We start from the raw sequence: 22349 nt of genomic DNA on the forward strand, positions 1-22349 counted from the left end.
CCAGGTCATGCCCCAAGAGAGCTGAAGGTTTAAAGGTTATAATCACACACACACACACAGATACACATGCACACACACGCACACACATGCAGGCACACACTTCCCACCCACGCATGCACAAACAAATACACACGCACACACGCATACACAGTCATTTAGTTAGCTCTCCTGTGCTACAGTGATACCCACAGTCATCAGCTCCACATCACATCCCCCAAGCCCCATGAGAAACGACTGATGATGTGTAAGGGTGCATTTGGAGAGATAGTACAGTCTGACATTTGTGTGTGTGTGTGTGTGTGTGTAATGTATCACTGCCCAATGGATTGCCCTCATGCTAGGATAAATGGGTGGTAGATACAATAGTTTATCATTACTGTCTGTTCTACAACAGGGGGCATGACCATGTGACACAGTGGAGATATAGAGGACATAGGTTCTGCTCAGCATCAATACACTACAACACATTTCCATAATTTAAAGTAGAAAATAGATAGCTACAGTATGCACAGAATTACCAGCCAATATACCATCATTGATCACTTCTTTTGACTCTAAAGTTGTTATGCACATTACAAAGTAACATAGGGGGTAGGTAACTATCTCTCACTCTCTCTTCTCCCTCTACAGACAGTCAGGATTTCTCGACTACGACTTGCAATATTAGTAGTTAGCTGACTTGTCTCCTAATGTTGGTCCCTTTGGCAGAACCAAGGGCACACATAAACAGTTTCACCTCATTTAGCCTCATCTGGATGGCTGTGTAACCAGACTCCTCCCAGGGCCAAAATTGTGGAACCCCCACCTGGGCAGAGAACCAAAATGGAAGGAGGGTATATCCGAATTGAAGCAGAGTCTCTCGAAGCAGCAGCAATGGACGGTGAGCACAAACAGGAATTATAATACAGCCATGCTAACCCTCATGCATTAACGATAGCCTCAGCCGAAATAGGGTTTCAATTCAACATGGAGGCCAAGAAACCCCTAGAGCGCTTGTCAGGATTTTGACTTTTGAGTGGGCCTGGATCATTGCAAGTGTACTGGCATTTGTTTGTGGACTGCAGGCGATTGGCTGGTGAACTTGGAGACTTGGAATATTAATTGAGTTATTGGAAGTGGAACAACATCCATTCTGCTGGTTGATTTGATTTGGGACCTATCGGCAGAACCAAGGGCGTCATGCACCCATTATTTTAGAGGGTGCACAAAGTATGTGAGGATGGAGCGGGAGAGAATTGTGAATTTTTCCAACACATGAAGCTTTTTCCTGCAAGCTAGAGCCATAATCATTATGCCTAATTCTACAGTGCGTGAAAAAGTATTTGCCCCGTTTCTGATTTTCTCTATTTTATACTTATAATAATAAATAATAATAAGCCATTTAGCAGACGCTTTTATCCAAAGCGACTTACAGTCATACGGGCATACATTTTTACGTATGGGTGGTCCCGGGGATCGAACCCACTACCCTGGCGTTACAAGCGCAATGCTCTACCAATTGAGCTACAGAGGACCACTTAATGTTATCAGATCTTCAACCAAAACCTAATATTAGATAAAGGGAACCTGAGTTTACAAATAACCAAAAAAATTGATACTTATTTTATTTATTTAATTAACAATGTTATGCAACACCCAATTCCCCTGTGTGAAAAAGTAATTGCCCCCTTACACTCAATAACTGGTTGTGCCACCTTTAGCTGCAATGACTGCAACCAAATGCTTCCTGTAGTTGTTGATCAGTTTCTCACATCGCTGTGGAGGAATTTTGGCCCACTGTTGCATGCAGAACTGCTTTAACTCAGCAACGTTTGTGGGTTTTCAAGCATGAATTGCTCGTTTCAAGTCCTGCCACAACATCTCAATTGGGATTAGGTCTGGACTTTGACTAGGCCATTCCAAAACTTCTAATTAGTAGATTTTTTACAATTTTCATGTAGACTTGATTGTGTGTTTTGGATCATTGTCTTGCTGCATGACCCAGCTGCGCTTCAGCTTCAGCTCACAGACGGATGGCCTGACATTCTCCTGTAGAATTCTCTGATACAGAGCAGCATTCATGGTTCCTTCTATTAAGGCAAGTCGTCCAGGTCCTGAGGCAGCAAAGCATCCCCAAACCCTCACACTACCACCACCATGCTTGACTGTTGGTATGAGTTTCTTAATGTGGAATGCAGTGATTGATTTCCGCCAGACATAATGGGACGTCACAGCACTGTGTGTACAAAATATGTATATTTTTCTGAATAGGTTATCTATGCATACCTCTTTACCTGTTCATTTGTCATTTTAATTAATGATGCACATTGATTCTTGAAGCAATGTTATGCCTTAGGAGTTTAGTACAACTGCCACAATAGTACAGTCGTGGTCAAAAGTTTTGAGAATGACACAAATATTGGTCTTCACAAAGTTTGCTGCTTCAGTGTTTTTAGATATTTTTCTCAGATGTTACTATGGTATACTGAAGTATAATTACAAGCATTCCATAAGTGTCAAAGGCTTTTATTGAAAATTACATTAAGTTTATGCAAAGAGTCAATATTTGCAGTGTTGACCCTTCTTTTTCAAGACCTCTGCAATCCGCCCTGGCATGCTGTCAATTAACTTCTGGGCCACATCCTGACTGATGGCAGCCCATTCTTGCATAATCAATGCTTGGAGTTTGTCAGAATTTGTGGGTTTTTGTTTGTCCACCCGCCTCTTGAGGATTGACCACAAGTTCTCAATGGGATTAAGGTCTGGGGAGTTTCCTGGCCATGGACCCAAAATGTCGATGTTTTATTCCCCGAGCCACTTAGTTATCACTTTTGCCTTATGGCAAGGTGCTCCATCATGCAGGAAAAGGCATTGTTCGTCACCAAACTGTTCTTGGATGGTTGGGAGAAGTTGCTCTCGGAGGATGTGTTGGTACCATTCTTTATTCATGGCTGTCTTAGACAAAATTGTGAGTGAGCCCACTCCCTTGGCTGAGAAGCAACCCCACATATGAATGGTCTCAGGATGCTTTACTGTTGGCATGACACAGGACTGATGGTAGCGCTCACCTTGACTTCTCCAGACAAGCTTTTTCCCGGATGCCCCAAACAATCGGAAAGGGGATTCATCAGAGAAAATGACTTTACCCCAGTCCTCAGCAGCCCAATCCCTGTACCTTTTGCAGAATATCAGTCTGTCCCTGATGTTTTTCCTGGAGAGAAGTGGCTTCCTCGCTGCCCTTCTTGACACCAGGCCATCCTCCAAAAGTCTTCGTCTCACTGTGCGTGCAGATGCACTCACACCTGCCTGCTGCCATTCCTGAGCAAGCTCTGCACTGGTGGTGCCTCGATCCCACAGCTGAATCAACTTTAGGAGACGGTCCTGGCGCTTGCTGGACTTTCTTGGGCGCCCTGAAGCCTTCTTCACAACAATTGAACCTCTCTTCTTGAAGTTCTTGATGATCCGATAAATGGTTGATTTAGGTGCAATCTTACTAGCAGCAATATCCTTGCCTGTGAAGCCCTTTTTGTGCAAAGCAATGATGACGGCACATGTTTCCTTGCAGGTAAACATGGTTAACAGAGGAAGAACAATGATTTCAAGCACCACCCTCCTTTTAAAGCTTCCAGTCTGCTATTCTAACTCAATCAGCATGACAGAGTGATCTCCAGCCTTGTCCTCGTCAACACTCTCACCTGTGTTAACGAGATAATCACTGACATGATGTCAGCTGGTCCTTTTGTGGCAGGGCTGAAATGCATTTTCATGGCAAATTGCCATTTTCATGGCAAAGAGGGACTTTGCAATTAATTGCAATTCATCTGACCACTCTTCATAACATTATGCAAATTGCCATCATAAAAACTGAGGCAGCAGACTTTGTGAAAATTCATATTTGTGTCATTCTCAAAACTTTTGACCATGACTGTATATAGTATCATAGTATATAAATTAGTATCACCCAATAATAAATGTGAGTATTTTCTATAGTTGAACAACCTTGCCAGCAGGCATTTCAGCTAAGATCTCGGAGGATGTGTTGGTCCCGCTCAGCCCAGTCAAAGTTATTCGCTGCTCTGGCACCCCAATGGTGGAACAAGCTCCCCCACGACGCCAGGATAGCGGAGTCACTGACCACCCTCCGGAGACACTTGAAACCCTACCTCTTTAAGGAATACCTGGAATAGTATAAAGTAATCCTTCTTCCCCCACCCCCCATAAAAAATAAATTGTAAAAAAGGTGGTTGTCCCACTGGCTATCCTAAGTTGAATGCACCAATTTGTAAGTCGCTCTGGATAAATGATGTAAATGTAAATGTAAATGTAAGATAGTTAGACAAGCTACTCTAACTTGATTGACAGCCTGAAATGGCTTGGTAGCTAGTTATGAGGTTGGGAGATTAGGAACCTATCTAGCAGGCTAGCTAAAGCCAACTTAATAATATTACTAGGCGGCTACTGACTAGTATTACAGAGAAACAACTAAACATTTTTGTTTTATTTATTCATCAACAAGGAATCAATAGGCTACATAGCTTGATCAAATACATTTACAAATAATAATAATATGCCATTTAGCAGACGCTTTTATCCAAAGCGACTTACAGTCATGTGTGCATACATTTTTACGTATGGGTGGTCCCGGGGATCGAACCCACTACCCTGGCGTTACAAGCGCCATGCTCTACCAATTGAGCTACAGAGGACCACAAATATACCTCCTGCGAGTCATGCCCATAACCGGCAGCTAAAATCAAATCCTGTGTGTGGCACTCTACACTCTCTCTCCTCCTCCACTGACGATACTGTCTGCACACACTAGAGTATCTACATTTACATTACATTTTAGTCATTTAGCAGACGCTCTTATCCAGAGCGACTTACAGTTAGTGAATACATATTTTTTTTATACTGGCCCCCTGTGGGAATCAAACCCACAACCCTGGCGTTGCAAACACCATGCTCTATCAACTGAGCTACATCCCTGCCGGCCATTCCCTCCCCTACCCTGGACCAATTGTGCACCGCCCATGAGTCTCCCGGCCGCGGCGACAGAGCCTGGATTCGAACCAGGATCTAGTGGCACAGTTAGCACTGTGATGCAGTGCCTTATACCACTGCGCCACTCAGGAGTATCTAGCATCCTGCCTAGAATATCTTTGATTCGTGGTGCACCTTGGAAGGAATCACTTACTAGGGAGAATAGGGTGGGGTACTCGTTGCCTGGTCCAGTCAGTGTGCCCCCTCCGCAAAATACTGCTGACTATGTTTTTATAAATAATTATGATAAAACGTGGGCTTAAAAATGTTTAGTAATTCATTTTACATCTGAAAAATGTATTTAAAATAACCAGAACCATGGCAGTTCACTTAGTCTCTCTCTCTCTCTCTCTCTCTCTCTCTCTCTCTCTCTCTCTCTCATATATATATATATATATATATATATATTTAACATATTTTATCCCTCCCTCCCTCCCTCCCTCCCTCACCCCCTCTCCCTCGCCCTCTCCCTCTCTTGCCCTCAACCCCCCTCTCACTCTCTCGCTCGCTCTCTCTGTCTCTTCATCCCACCATCCAGAGCCATGCCTAACGGCAGCAAACAGCATATATTATTCAGAACTCAGTATATTGACCACTCTCTACACAATTGAATATTTGAGGTGTTTCCAGGCAACAGGAGAAAAACACGTTAGCTCCTGAATTCATTTGTTTGATAGCATTCTGCACAAGGACATTCATGTCAGACTTGTCATATCAAGTACATGTCAACAAAGGTTAATAACCATAGTCTAGAACAGCAAAACAAATAATACCTAATCACTCCCTAAAATTATTCAAAACAAAGAAATATGTTGGTAATGATGCTAGGGTTAGGATTGAGGCTATACGATTGAGGGACAGAGAAAAGCTGTCTTTAAAAAAAATATTGATGAGTTAGTTAGTTAGTTAGTTAGTTAGGAATGTTTTTCTCAAGTGTCTTTGTAATTGTGTATATTTGTATTCTATTGTATTTTGTCAATTGTGTGCATGCAGGGCTCCCTTGTGAAAGAGACCTTGGTCTCAATGGGACTCTCTGATATTAAAATAAAGGTAAAATAAGAATACACACACACACATACACACACACACACACACACACACATACAGGCATATTGGCATCAGGTGGAGCACCGCATGGAGAGGAGAATGACTGCATCACGTGTGGACAGACAGGGGTTTAGTGTTGGTCCAGCTATAATACAATTACTCGGTGTGTTTGTTTTTCTGGGTCATTTGTTGCATGCCGGGATTAGAGATTGTAGCAGATCGAGACAGAGATGGTGAGAAGGGGGAGAGAGAGAGAGTGGGGAGGGAGAGAGGAGAGGAATGGAGGGAGGGAGGTGAGACAAGGACAACAAATGTTTTTATTCCACGTTTTAAGACCCATCACAACCTCAGCCTTAGTGGGGGGAAAAACTACAGAAAATCTGACCTGAGTGTGATTGGCTGAGGAATACCATTATGACAGCCAATCAAAATGACAGAAATCTGACTTGGGTGAGAAATGCCTTTATGATAGTCAATAAAGCAGACTTCCATCTTCCATGACCCATTAACCCTACAGCTGCATTGGCTGATGATACATTGACAGAGAGACAGAGGGGTTAACAGACTGTCCTGTGAGTGAGCAGCTGATGAGATGATAATGTGTCTCCTCTTTGACAGGCATGACAGATAGATCAATCTGAAAGATGGGATGGTCTCATACTCCCTATATAGTTCACTATGTTTGACCAGGTTCAATAGGCCTCTGGTCAAAAGTACTGTACTATTTAGGGAATAGAGTGCCGTTTCAGATGCAGGCAAAAGTGCCCTTCCTGTCATAGGTATAGTTGCTAAGAAATGGATGTAAAATTTGAATTTTTCACACAGTGAACTTTATATTTTGTACAATCTGAACAATTCCTTTTAGCCAAACTCATAATCAAGCCAAAAACACACACTAAAACACAACCCTTGTGAATGTTTTAAGTAGCAAAGCAGCGGAGTAAATGAAAAACGACAGACAGTCGCCTGCCATCGCTGGCTAAGACAGATATTAAGGGGCCTGGGCACTTGGGCCAAAGTAATCCCATAAATATAGGTTGTTCCCTTGGCTGGGTCGGCAGCTTGGCTCCCAAGGCTGAGGCCCTTGATGTGGCCTGATTGTATATGATCACGCAGCTGCGGAGCTATACGGCCAAATCCATCACAGCTGTGCTTTTATGGGCCTCTACTGACTAATGGTCACAAGCACACGCACATACGCAAGCACAAACGCACACACATAAACACACACACATAAACACACACACACACATAAACACACACACACACACATAAACACACACACACACAGAAGCCTGTTTACATTTGGTATCCTCTCTTAGTGATAATACTTGGAGTCATCCAAAGGTTACGTTTCTATTTCAAACAGTCACATTCAAAATGGGGAGCAATGGGGTTGAGAGAGCTGAGGCTCTCATCTAAAGAAGAAAGAACCAGAGACACAACACAACAGCAAGAGGCCAAAGGGAAGAAATAGGGTGTGTCCCAAATGGTACCCTATTCCCTATTGTTCACTACTTTTGACCAGAGCCCTATGATGCTTGCCTGCTGAGGGATTAGTGGTTTTCTAGGTCGTTTCGGTTTCGGTTCGATTATTACAAAATAATCATGGTATTCGATTTCGGTTTTGATCGTTTTTTTCAACATTAAATGCACTATGAAATAATGACATTACAATTATTTGGAAGCACAAAATAATGAACATTCAATTGCCAAAACATTGAAAATATTCCATTGTTTCTGTCAGGTCCACATTGGGTAGACATCAAGAGAAAAATAGCAAATTACTATGAAATAATACAATATTTCAGTTGTGTATATCACTTAGTTTTTATTTGATGATTTTATTATTTGTCATTCCTTAAAGTCATAATCTCTGCTCAGACAACGTTATCTCTGTACGCCCCATACTGTTCTGTCTTTAGTCATCCTATTTAGCTAGGATAGCTGCAGAGTTTTCCTTTTACTAGTTCTTCAAAGAAGATAAGGCATACTTTCACGAACTGTCTCCATCCCTCTCTCTCATCATTGTGTTGTGTACATTCCTCTCTCATGCGGTCTATGCGGTCTGTGTGTATCTAACCTAACGTAGCAGGCGTAAAAGGGTATCCATCTCTGCCTGAGCTGGAAAAAACAGGCGCAATAGATTATGGTGATTGTAGTTAATTACCACATTTCTGCGCTGAACTAGGTTGAATATTTGCTTAATGAAAACTACAACTCCCTTCAGCCCAGCGTCCCACACATAGCCGCAGGAAGTAAGGGTGCTGAGGGTGCTGCAGCACCCCCTGAAAAATCATAATAAAAAATTGCTATTTTTATTTTTGAAAAACATTATTTGTCCACAAAAGTAGTGCACTGGGCCTTTAAGAGTCCTGCATTAGTGGACCGATATATAGTCGTCTGCAGCGCGGGCAAAAACTCTCCCCGTCAAATGAAAAATCAGCAAACTACTTCCCCTGGCTATGGTCCAACATAGCTCTTGAGTTGATTTTTCTCATGAATGATTTGATTTCTCTCTAGAGTTGTGTTGGGCTCACAAAAACCCCCAGAGCTAAATGGATTTCAAGTAATTGAACCGACGTTGGTCAATTAGTTGTTTAATAACCCCCCCAAAAAAAAAAAAAAAAATGGTATGTTAATCGCTCAGCACTACTACCCAGACTCCTTGCTATGCCCAAACTCTACGCCACGCTCATGGACGTTAGTTTCTTCTCCGCAATGAGTCTGGATCTGAGTACCTCCCCGAACGTTCACCGAATGTGAACACATTTGGGCCGTCTGATTGGTCCAGAAGCCGATGGGTTGGTCATTCGTCACTGGCTTTGATACTTTCATCATTGGCTTTGATACTCTGATTGGTTAGAGACGATCCAACCGCTGATTACTTTGTTTTGTACAGCACCCTTCGTCACCACAAACAACTTTAATGATGGCAGTCTCAGACTAAAATATGTAGTGATCGACAGCGGAAGAATTTAGTGTGAGTCGTCAGGCTACTAAGATGCAGCCATGGACTCCTATGTGTTTACAGATGAGTAAGAATTGGTAAATTCTCAACAATTCAGACCACAAACCACCACCATCCAACTACCTCTCTTGGAGGTGGGGAGTGAGGGGGGTAATTCACAGACGGATGGAAGGGGAGAGGGATACAATTTAAATATCAGCCATCCATTTCCTTCCTTCCTAAAAACAGCCTACGATCCATGATCAATCTTTCTATTTGCGCCCCAAACAAAATTAAAGCCAATGAGTAGCAAGACCTTCAATAAACTTTGACTTTTAATCAAAAGTATTTTACAAGCACTCCCTTCAGGGGTGATGGAATGAAGTGGGGAGTAATATGTTACTGTTTATTGACTGACAGCTACGCTGTGATGTCTCAAGGCTCTCATGGCTCCAGACTTACCATTACAACTCTATCAGCCAAGGTTGCGTCCCAAATGGCACTCTATTCCCTATTTTGTGCACAACTTTTGACCAGAGACTTAGGGCCCTAGTCAAAAGTAGTGCACTATATAGGGAATAGGGTGCCATTTGAGACAGCAAGTCAAGTGTCCCCCTTTACTCCCCATACCTTTCTCTTCCCCTTCTCCCTCGGCACAGTGTTTCTGCAAGTCACCCTCAATAGTCACCCTCAATAGTCACCCCCCGATAGTCACCCCCGATAGTCACCCTCGATAGTCACCCTTGATAGTTACCCTCGATAGTCATCCCCGATAGTCACCCTTAATAGTCACCCTCGATAGTCACCCCCGATAGTCACCCTCGATAGTCACCCTCAATAGTTACCCTCAATAGTCACCCTCAACAGTCACCCTTAATAGCCTGTCAGACTCCATCCAACCGTAGAGTACAGTGAATAACTATTGAGTTATGGCAGACATAAATTAAGTGGAAATAAATTACACATAGCTTAGAGGGAAGAACAGTTTATTTATTTCCTTGAGGTTCTGACATTTTTGCGGCGAGCAACTATTTATATAAGGATGGTTATCAGAGGGCAAACGTGAACTGAACACTTGAGCAACAAAGACAGTCACACTAAACACACACACACACTGCTCGTTTGTTCCCCAAAAGCACCTCAGGAGGTTCAGACGACAGCCCTCACTCCACCCTGCACTCAGAGATAAACCACAAATCATTTCAGTCCCCTCCATCTTACTGGGGAGAAGAAAGGAAGGGAAAGGAGGAAGGAGGGAGGAGGAGAGATGAGGGTATAGAGACTCACATCTTCACCTTGCCATTATAAACACACACAAAACTAATCCAAAGGCCATCACACACACACACACACACACACAATTATAGAACCCTTTAATCTCCCCTGGCCCCTGTAGATGAGAGGCTTATCAAGAGGCCCTTTGCTTTCACTTTCCTCTCAGATATTTGGTTGAGTGGAGGGTGGGATGGATGGAGGGATGGAGAGATGGAGAGAGCGAGGGCAGCTTCTATCCATCAATTCAAGGTCTATGCATGCTCTGAACTTCTTTCCTTCCACTCTGGCTTGTTTTCTGAACACCTGGCAACAACATGTGAATCAATATATGAAGAGTTTAATTCTAAAACACTATATATCCATTTTCAGAAATGTTGGTAAATTGTATTTTATTGTTTAAAGAGCTTATGAAAGAGATAGGTGTGTTTTCCCCCCATCTAATCATGGTATGAGGTTGTTTAATGACAGACATGTTTGAAATCTATCACTAGATGGGGGTTTTTCAGAGGCAAAAATAATCAAATTTTGTTGCAAAACGATATAATGTATATCGGCCTCACTCTCAGATAAAAAAGTAGCACTGCAAGGTTTTACACAGTCATGTGTCAAATAACTACATATTTTTATAAATAACTGTAAAAATTCAACATTTGTGACATCAATATTACAAAACATATATATTTTAAATGTAATCAATATGAGGGAGGCACAATACTGTGAGAGAAGAAGTAGTCAGGTGAATGTGAATATTTCTTAGTCAGAAAAGCGATGCAGTGAAATGTTGAAAGAATTGACGTAAAACAGGAAAGTTGTTAAATTGACTACAGGAAAATGAGATCAACAGATCAACTTGTGTGTTACGTCACAAACCATCAAATGAGCAAATGCGTGTGCTACATCACAAACCATGAAATGAGCAAATGTGTGTGCTACATCACTAACCATGAAATGCATAAAAAGGGAAACTTTTAAACTGGAAGGCCACAGGCTGAGGAGCATTCCGAATGATCAAACAAAAAAACACACACGTTTGTAGCAAAAACATATACAATATTCTGACAAGGATAGAAAAACAAAAGCATCTGGACGGCGTTCTGCTCAGTGTGTCTGTGTGTGTGTGTTTGTTTGAATACACCAGCAGGTGTGAGAAACAGATTGGATCGACTACGGCAGGATACGGGGAGTCCGGAATGGCCTGAGATTTAAGCTGATTCCAACTGGGCAGTGTATTTGAATTAGATCATCAGGAAGGAAGGCCACACTGACGGCTATTATATCCAACACCACATACGTGGATACTTTGCTAATGGGCAGATATGAGTTTAGGTCAAGCAGCAATCGCCCGAGTGAGAGCTTCAGCAATATCTGCTACACACTACACAAAGTACAGGGTGTCAGCAATAGCTGTTACACATAAAGAAGTATAGCTTCACAGACATTAGAACTCAGTTGGAACGTCTGTTGAGTTGATGTTTTCTATTTGTTTGAGGTATTTCAGTCGCTTGAACCCACACCTCTTCACACAGTGCACCTGCTTGATTTCAAGCCAGCCATTCTCAATACTCCAATGCTTTGTTTGTCCTACAATGTCAGAGATTGAGAGAGACATTGCATTAGAACCCCAGTCCTTTTAGTGGCTTTGGGGTAACAAACAACCACCCTCACAACGTGCCACCAAAAAAGGGACATTGGGGAAAAAAAGGATCCAACAAATGTCTGTCCTCTATCATGAAAGAGAGTAGAAAGTTCTTCCCAAAGGGACTGAAGAAGAGGACAGAGGAAATGATTATAATAATAGTTCAGTGGATGTTTCTTGTACTACCTCATCACTGAGCGTAATAACAAAGCAGTGGATCCAAATCATTAAATCAGTCGTCTGGAATAAAAGCTACGTGCCTGGTCAGTCTCCAGAAAAACACTGATGCCCAGGAGAAAATGATAACTAACAACCTGGAATAATAGGTTAGAGTTTTTAGATTGCACTGCAGACGCCTGGGCCAATCAATGGCTAAGTGATAATGCAATCAAGAGATGGAGTCCAACCTGAAAAGCCGCCTGAAGACAGAAGCTGGACCGATCGATAGGGGACTGGGAGAGAAGCCTGCTATACTTTGAAGTACACCACTGCAGATTTTGAGACCAGCGCTGAATGGAATATCTATCAAATAATATTCTGTTTGGGTCTGAGTTTCAGAGCCCCAGAAAGGTAGTGAGCTGGTTTGTATCTGTAACTGGGAGCTGATGCAGGAGGAGATACTGGCTGATGGTTGATAGTGATGCTGACTGATAGTTGTGAACATTGCTCAGAACACTAATGTGATGGGGAACAGCTGTGCTGGCTGCTGTGCTTAGCCCCCTCCATCTCACGTCAAACCACATACGCAGTCAGGGAGCCGAATCCACATGGAAAATACACACACATCCACACAGTGCTAAAACAGACAAAGCTCATGTCAGGTAACTCTCAGCATATCATTTGTATAGTTGTTAGTTAAAAACTCAGTCCTACTGTAGTCTCTGAAATCTCAGACCTGCTGGAACATTGTTCACATTGTGGGAGGCAACACGTCTGCCTAGGGAGACTAGTCCTACTGCACATAGCATGCATTTGATGAGTGAAGATAAATGATGTTCTTCTGTTGGTTGTCCTATGACATATCAGAGGAATGAATGTCTGAAAGGCCTGTCTTTGAAGACCCAAGGCTTAGGTCCTTCTGTGATGTGAAGTCACTCTGTGGAGTTTAATTCTGCTGATGGAAACCATGGATGACTCATGTGTTCGTCCAGAGTGCGAATTACGCAGGGAGAAGGGGGGCTAAACCCTCCTGAATGAGAGATATGAGCCCCCCTAAACTCAACAAAAGTCATACTTTGGGGGAGTATCTAAATAATACTAATTTAACCATTCTCATATTTGTTTAAAATGTAATTTTGTACTGCTACAGTTATAAATATGAAAATAAAAGCTTATTCCAAATGAAACAAACACCCCCACCTCTCTGTCATGTTTTTTCTTTCTTTATGCCCCATGTGGCTGAACTTCTCATCCCAGGACAGTCCTGTAGTTCAGCCCCTTTTCAGATGTCTTGACTTTTCTTTTTACAAAAAAGGTCAATTTGTTAGAAAGATGCATCAATTAATTCAGGCTACAAGGGTGTAGGCCTAATGACAATCGGCGAGTGTGACTTTTTGATGTTTTGTAACAGTTATCTCTTTCCACTCATTTGGATGCTGGAATTATTTTGGAGTGGACGAACTTGCGCAGGTAGCCTTTTTGAAGTGATTTGTTTGACAATCAGATGACAACATGCATGACTGCATTCATGCCACATTAAAAGGTAATACATGTTTACCATTAAATGACATGTCTTTAATATTAGGCCCCCAAAAAATAGGAGGTCCTGTGAAAACAATAGAGACCCCCCCCCCACTCAAATGTCACAAAGGATATACTACCATACTGGCATTCTAATACTGCAGTTGAAGAGTTTGGCACAAAATATGTAATTACAAACACATTTGTTTTTTAGCCACAAGTCAATGATGTAATGGAAACAAGATTAATCTAGTATTGAACATATGTTGCATTGATGGCATTTAGCAACATATCACAGACTATAGACAGCTATTATGGTTTTTTTAAAGTTTGAGAACTAAAGTTTAGAAATGGGGGCATCCCTCCCTTGTAATGTTCTTGTCTACGTCATGCATAACATTCTGCTTATGGACGTCTAAGCTGTTAATTGTCATTTTGGGGAATATGCAATGATTACTTACATCGCTTTAGGCTAGTTTTGGAGAGCAGTTCCACTTTTAATTACCCCAGAAACTAATAAAAAATCTACCACAGTCATAAAATACATTGAAATTCATTGAAACTCTAGCATGGCCAGACAGAGACTCCTGATTACCCCTGTTGGCAAATATCTCTCTCTCTATCTCTCTCTCACACCCAGCCATTAAATGACAGATGCTCTGATTCTCTCTACGTCTCTGTCTCTCTTCCCAGGTTGAAATAAAGTTATGTAACGGCCTTGTGGCTCGTCATTGTGGTGCATCCAGAGTTTAATCAAACAGAATAGCCTCCACAAAGAGTGACTCATCATAGTTTTACTCAAATACTATCTAATCTAGAGAAGGTATAATATCATTAGGGTGGTGATGCATATGGCCATAGGTGCAAGCAGGGTTTGCTGTAGCCTTAGTCAGCTTTTCCCATTTTTACTGAATCACAGAGTCACAGAAAGTATTCAGTGCACTCATATTAAAAAATCTGTTGATTGAAGGGTTTAGCTTCTCATTCTAATTCTCTTCTGGTACCTCTTTCGGAGTGTTTGGGCACAGGAGGAGTGTGAGGAGTGAGACTGTGAATGTGAGAGAGAAATTGTGAGCGACCCTATTGATGGTGCTTATTGTGTATAATGAAACAGCCAAGCGGTGTCTGATTGGGACACTAACACTAAACCACAATCTTTCTACAGTGGGTATCATAAGTATTCACCCCCCCTGAATTTTTTCACATTTTGTTGCATTATAAATTGGGATTAAAATGAATTCTATAGTGAGTTTTTTTGTCATTGATCTACACATTTCAAAGTGGATTTTTTATTTGTATTAATGAAAAATAAAAACCCTAATATACCTTGATTAGATAGATATTCACCCCCCTGAGTCAATACATGTTAGAAACACATTTAGCAGAGATTACAGATGTGAGTCTTCTTGGGTAAAGTCTCTAAGATCTTTGCACACCTGGATTGTACAATATTTGTCCATTTATTATTTTCAAAATTCTTCAAGCTTTGTCAAGGTGTTGGGGATGATGGCTAGACAGCAGTTTTCAAGTCTTGCATACATTTTCAAGCAGATTTAAGTCAAAACTCGAACTTGGCCACTCAGGAACATTCACAACCAGTGTAGATTTGGCCTTGTTGTCACGACTTAGGCCGAGGCTGCCTCCCCTCCTTGTTCGGGCAGGCTTCGGCGTTCGTCGTCACCGGCTTACTAACTACTGCCGCCCCAATCATCATCACATTTGTCTTGTCCTGTTTATAACACACACCTTGTTCTAATCCCCTCATTAGTCCATGTATAAGTGTTCCCTCTGCCCCCTTGTCCTTGTGGGTGATTGTTAGTTGTGAGAGTAGTATAACTCGGTGGAGCTACTCGTACATTTTGTTGCCAGGGTAGATTTGACCCTGTGCCTATGTATTATTGGATTCTACCGTTACAGTGTATTTGCCAGGGATGAGAGTTTCCCCTGTGCTTGTTTCGTTGATCGCTATTTGAGTGCATTTGTGTGTCAACGAAGGAATAAACTCTGTATTCGGTGATTACCCTCCTGCGCCTGACTCCGTTCATCACACTCATCACACTTGTGTTGTAGGTTATTGTCCTGCTGAAAGGTGAATTTGTCTCCCAGTGTCTGGTGTAAAGCAGACTGAAGCAGGTTTTCATCTAGGATTTTGCCTGTGCTTAGCTCCATCTCATTTCTTATTATCCTGAAAAACTCCCCCATCTTTGCTGATGTCAAGCATACCCACACCACGATGCAGCCACCACCATGCTTGAAAATAAGGAGGCAGTTATTCAGTGATGTGTTGGACTTGCCCCAAACATAAGCCTTTGCATTTAGGCCAAAACGTTTATTCCTTTGCTGTGTTTTTTTGCAGTATTACTTTAGTGCCTTGTTGCATACAGGATGCATGTTTTGAAATATTTTTATTCTGTATAGTATTCTTCTTTTCACTCTGTCATTTAGGTCATTATTGTGGAGTAACTACAATGTTGTTGATCCATTCTCAGTTTTCTCCTTTCACAGCCATTGAACTCTGTAGCTGTTTTAAAATCAACAATGGCCTCATGGTGACATCCCTGAGCAGTTTCCTTCCTGTCCTGAAGCTCAGTTTAGAAGGACGACTGTATCTTTGTTGAGTCTGGGTGGTTTAATACATCATCCACAGCATACTTATTAACTTGACCATCCTTAAAGAGATATCCAATGTCTGATTTGTTATTGTTACACATCTACCAATCACTGCACTTCTTTATGAGGCTTTCGAAAAGCTCCCTGGTCTCAAATCAAATCAAAATCAAATCAAACCCTATCTTTGTAGTTGAATCTGTGCTTGAATTTCAATACTTGACTGAGGGACCTTACAGATGTTGTATGTATTGGGGACAGAGGAAGGGGTAGTCATTAAAAAATCATGTAACTTATTATGTGATTTGTTTAGCCAATTTTTACTCCTGAACTAATTTAGGCTTGACTAAACAAAATGGGTGAATACTTTTGCAACAACTATATTTTATTTTTTAATACATTTGTTAACATTTGAAGAGTCTCATTCTAAAACCCTATCTATCCATTTTCATAAATGTTAGTAAATTATATTTTATTGTTTCAAGAAATTATGAAAGAGATTAGAGTGTTTTTCATGATGGTTTCATTTCAGACAGACAAATAATATTTTTCTAAATGCTATAAATCCTCCTCACTCTCACAGAAATAAGTAGTACAGCTACGTTTTACAATGGAGGAAAAGGTCATTGTATGGTGATTGAACCATTCCTAGCATGTTAATGGTAATGCCAACAAACCACACTAACCATACTATGCTACAAACCTAAGAGCCAGGGGTCTATGGGGCTAAGAACAGACAAACAGAAAACAACAGACAAAAACACCATGCAGGCAGAGAGACAGAGAGCAATAGAGATATCCACTGAGGATGAGAAAGCTACGTGGTGTTTATGTTCCACTGTCAGACATCTGGCAGTGCTGGACAGACATGTGGTCAATGCACTTCCTCTGTTAGGTTTGTTTGGTCTCTGGGCTGTATCAGGGATAGTTTTGGCTGTCTTCCTATCCAATATTGTACGAGCTTGGTTTTGTTACTCTGTGTGTGTGTGTGTGTGTGTGTGTGTGTGTGTGTGTGTATGTGTGTGTGTGTGTGTGTGTGTGTGTGTGTGTTAGGGGTTAGGTTTAGGAGTTAGGTTAAGGGTTAGGGTTAGGTTAGGGGTTAGGGAATATAGGATTTTGAATGGGAATCAATTGTTTGTTCCCCACAAGGGATAGTAAAACAAATGTGTGTGTGTATATGTGTGTAAGAGAGAGAGAGACAAGAGAGAGAAAGGAGAGAAAAGAGAGAGAGACAAGAGAGATGAGAGAGTGAGTGAGAGAAAGAAAGAGAGAGAGAGAGAGAGAGAGAAGAGAGAGAGAGAGGAGGGACAAGAGAGATGAGAGAGTGAGTGAGTAAGAGAAAGAAAGAGAGAGAGAGAGACAAGAGAGACAAGAGAGAGAAGAGAGAAAAGCGAGAGAGAGAGAAAAGAGAGAGAGAGAGAGAGAGAGAGAGAGACAAGAGGTCAAGAATGATGAAAGTTGGATAGCAGCCAGACTTAAGCTTCCCAATGACATCATTAATTCCATACACACACACGCACACACACACAGCTTTCCCAGACCACACACAGCTTTCCCAGAACAGACACACACAGCTTTCCCAGACCTGTACTATAATAATGAGTTTTATATAAAGACACCGAGTCGGAGGATGTACTACAACACCACATCGAATACAAAGATAAAGTAGAAATGGAATAATAGACGTGAATGGGATTTTTGGGGGCTTTTTATTATTTGTCATGGTTGTGGAGATGACAAGTGTAGCATACATGCTTATGGGAGTGTTTATTTGAAGCCGGGTCCCCCTTGTAGGTAACTAGTAACTGATCTAGTCCTGGTCTGAGGCTTACCTTTGTGACGTCTTCTTGTATTTCCTTCTGTGGGAGAAAAACAAATACACCATTAATGTTTATGGCATCAGTCTCCATTGTCTTTTGTAATTTTTCAGAAGAATCAATCCATCCAATATATGAATCCATATAATTGTAATCCTATACCGTAGGTAGAGCACTGACGTCATTCATTATATCATTCATCTACATGCTTGGAATGAATTTGAAAAAGACTATGGATGTGACAAATTATCATTACTTGCTTTATAGTACACTTCTTTTGACCAGGGCCCAAAGAGCTCTGGTCAAAAGTAGTGCACTATATAGGAAATAGGGTGCGATTTGGGATGCACCCTATGTTCTCTGGGTTTTCATCCTCTTTTAACCTCTATAAACTCAGTCCATATTGAGATAATGTTGGTCTAAGTGCATTTGGTACATTTATAGCGGATGATCCCTTTAATCTAAAGTCAATGCCACCCTGCATACCAGACGGTCAACAGTGTTGTTGGTTTAGCTTTGGGACTGAATTATCATCCACATTCGTAGAGACAAGCAAATATGCAGTTTCGAAAAGTTCAATCATAATTTGTTGTTTGATTGATAAATAATTATTGTTGAATGGATCGTTTTCGCACAAGCACTCCGATACTTGAAAGGGTGATAGTTGGGTGACAGATTCCCTATTAGCAAATTCAGACGTCTGCTAAGACCATAAAACGTAACAATTATGGGAAGAATATGAGAAAACATATTAAATGCATGTTTCTGCTCTTTGACATGGTCTATAGCTAAACACAACGTGAACAATTCTCAGGAGAATATGATCAACAGTCCTCCCTCATTCTGTTTATCTCTCCCTCTCTCTTTTAAATATCTGTTCTCTCTCAGTCACAGCCAGGAAGTGTATGGGACAGATAAGATCATGGATGCAATGACCCAAAAAAAAACAATGGACTGGTCTGGTTCAGCGTGACCACAGAAACAGAATGTATTCTAATTCTATGGTTCAGACACCTGGTTACTTGATCTGGCCTAGGTCATGTTCAGTCATTTCTTTCCGTTTATCTGTTCTTAGCACCATAGACCCCTGGCTCTTAGGTGTGTAGCTGACTGCAGGCTGTGACCTCATGGTGTCAACATATTAAGGTTTGTTGGCAATACAATTAATATGCTAGGAAGGGTTCAATCACCATACAATTATCTCTTCCTCCATACACACATATAACCACAACACATTTTACAATGTCTCCACCGTTTATATACGAGCCCACCTGGATTGTGTTGGTATTTATGTGCCAAAACATCTCTCCTAAAGACAATTACAGATTAATTAGGCCTAAACTTTAATGTCTGTAAGTCTGTGATCAATCTCCCAAAATGCTATCCAGGGCACCGTAAAGCCACAGTAATAGCAATGAGAGAGAGGTTTAGATGGCATATAAATATTAAACCACATTCCCCTTCTCCTACTGATCGCCCCTCCTTTTGCGAGAAAGAGAGAGAGAGAGAGAGAGAGAGAGAGAGCGAGAGAGAGAGAGAGAGAGAGACACAGACAGAAACATTGAGAGAGAGATAGCGAGAGAGAGACAGATAGAAATAGAGATAGAAATAGAGAGAGAAAGAGAGAGAGAGAGAGGACAGGCTCATGTTGACGTCGGAGCAGTCAATCAATGTCATCTGTGAGGAATAATAACCAGACAAGACGAGGCGGATGGTCCCTGAGATTAGGACCAGGACAAATGGTTGTTGTCTGGGCCAATTGTCTGTCTATGATGGAGAGGGTATATCTATGGTCTAGGGTCAGGGCTGGGCTGGGGCCATAGGTATCAAGCGTCTCAGAGTAGCAGTGCTGATCTAGGATCAGGTCTTGTAATCTTATTCTAAAAGCCAAAACTGATCCTAAATCAGCACTCCTACTCCAAGACGCCCCTGATCTAGTAATACTATACTGAGGGTCTTCTGGGATGATGTTGTCACTCATAATGACAGAAGATTAGGCAACAATGATGGACATCAGGGACTGCAGCCTGAGCACCAGGATCACAGCTGAGACCATCCATACTCTCTGATGACACACAAAGGCAGACAACGATGTGTTTGTTTCTACTGACTTGAGATCACATACTGAACATTAGAAATGTACACACACAGGCACACACAGACACAAACCTATCCATATGCACAAACGTGTGTGTGCTTTCATTAACACACAATGTGTGGGGATCAAATGTATATCTTTGGGGGTTATTTCTAGAAGGTCATTGGGGTGCAAAAATATTTTTCATCACTTTTTTTCATCCTAAAATGTAACTTTATTTCTATCTCTGTGAAGCTTTGATGTGGAGGGGAAAACAGTCAGAAAACAGCAGACATACAATTAGTAAGCCAATTAGTAATTATGAGTAGCTAACCATTAGCTGTGTGTAACTGTGTTGACTGCCTGGCTGTCTGTGTGTCTGTTGACTGCCTGGCTGCCTGTGTGTCTGTTGACTGCCTGGCTGTCTGTGTGTCTGTTGACTGCCTGGCTGCCTGTGTGTCTGTTGACTGCCTGGCTGCCTGTGTGTCTGTTGACTGCCTGGCTGCCTGTGTGTCTGTTGACTGCCTGGCTGCCTGTGTGTCTGTTGACTGCCTGGCTGCCAGTGTTGACTGGCTGGTTGCATACTGTAACCTCTGGGTCCCTGGATGTTTGCTCCTTTCTGCTACATTAATCTGATTGCGCATGTACTTCACCACTGTCTCATTCGATAATTCAAATCCTCATAAAATATATCCTCTGGTAATATGTATAGGAAAACAGAAGCGCAAAGCCGGTGTAGGCAAGAATATAAGAATATGCCCTTTGAGCATCAAACATAATGAATTGTGTTGAAACCATATGATGAAAAAATTGGCTGATGTTGCATTGATTACACATTCCTCTCTAAACATGTTCTTCAAATAACTTTCACAGAGGTTTTAAAGGCATTTCAACCATTAACTCATTAATTTTCAATGTGTTTTAAAAATGACCCCCAAAAATTACCAAATTGACAGGATTGGTAATCTAGGCTGCAGTACCCTCAAAGTCAAGCGTGAACAGAGTGAAATACTTGCACTCAAAACACTAAAACACAAGTATGCAGAGACATAAACACTGACAAATCATTAACACAATGACAAATAGTGAGAATAATAAAAACAGAAAGAATTACTCACAGTCCTCTCAGCCTCAGCCATATCTTCTCAATCTGGTCTGGCTGCAGAAACTTCAGAGAGTTACTCTCAAAATCCTCTATCTCCTTGGTCGGCGATTCCATGTCTAAGATATTAACCAGGCAAAAGGACATGAAAGTCTAAAGTCTAAATTCCGCAGAGCCAGCCCACTTCAGCAGCGCGATCAGAGGATGGAAAAGTGGAAGTTTATTCAGAGCGTTGTGCTGCTTCAGAGTCGTCCTCTATCTCTCGATCCCTGTACTCTAATCCTCTGTCTATACAAATCCCTATCCCATCTCTGTCAGCAGTGTGACAGCTGGAGTCTGTTCCTCATCCTTCTCTTCCCTCCTCATCCTCCTGTCCTGCTCTGTATCAGGTCCTGTTGAGAATAGCTGGGGCTAGCGGTGCAGCTGCATCAGGGGAGCTGGGGCTAGCGGTGCAGCTGCGTCAGGGGAGCTGGGGCTAGTGGTGGAGCAGCGTCAGGGGCCCCCTGGCTGTGATCTGTGTGTGCTCTGCTTCAGTCACCAGCAGCTCCTCTCAGGTGCTCACTGAGCGCGTGCAGCTCAGGAGGTGGAAGGGTGAAGGCGGGGGGGGGTCCACAACCACGCTCCGCCCCATGGAGGGGAGAGGGGGAGGAGAGAGTGGAGGGGGGAGGATTACCGGGCTGCTGCTGCTGCTGTCGTCGTGCCGGGTATCAGAGAGCAGCCGCTTCCACTGCTAATTCCACCGCTACTACTATCATTCATATCATAGAGGGAGAGGAGGAGAGGGGAGAGAGATAGAGAGAGAGAGAGAGAGAGAGAGAGAGAGAGAGAGAGAGAGAGAGAGAGAGAGAGAGAGAGAGAGAGAGAGAGAGAGAGGGGGAGAGAGAGAGAGAGAGAGAGAGAGAGAGAGAGAGAGGACAGGCTCACGTTGATGTCGAGAGAAGCAAAGGCTGGGAATTAGAGAAAGTGAGAGTGACAGAAGGATACAAAGAGAAGGAAAATCCAGAGACGGACAGGGCTGTTCAAGACTGGATGCAAGTGTGTTAGTGTGTGCAGATAAATATTGAGTGAGTGTGAGAGAGAGCGAAGAGAGAGAGAGAGAGAGAGAGAGAGAGAGAGAGAGAGAGAGAGAGAGGGAGACA

At 42.1% G+C, this 22349-nt stretch overlaps 1 protein-coding gene across 6 annotated transcripts in view; it reads right to left on the reverse strand.

Moving 5' to 3' along the window:
* The window catches only part of pde1ca (phosphodiesterase 1C, calmodulin-dependent a), a 98777-nt gene extending 76777 nt beyond the window's left edge, over positions 1-22000 (reverse strand). For 5 of the 6 annotated variants that reach the window (XM_041861906.2, XM_041861907.2, XM_041861904.2 and 2 more), the window contains exons 1-2: positions 21227-22000; positions 18047-18073 (exon numbers count right to left, since the gene is read on the reverse strand). In XM_041861906.2, coding sequence (XP_041717840.1) covers positions 18047-18073; positions 21227-21357 — 158 coding nt within the window. In that variant the 5' untranslated portion in view covers positions 21358-22000. The remainder of the gene's footprint in view (positions 1-18046; positions 18074-21226) is intronic. The other variant, XM_041861905.2, reaches the window with a different exon arrangement.
* Positions 22001-22349: the final 349 nt, after the last annotated feature.

Source organism: Coregonus clupeaformis, chromosome 34 (genome assembly GCF_020615455.1).
Source record: "Coregonus clupeaformis isolate EN_2021a chromosome 34, ASM2061545v1, whole genome shotgun sequence".
Taxonomy (NCBI): domain Eukaryota; kingdom Metazoa; phylum Chordata; class Actinopteri; order Salmoniformes; family Salmonidae; genus Coregonus; species Coregonus clupeaformis.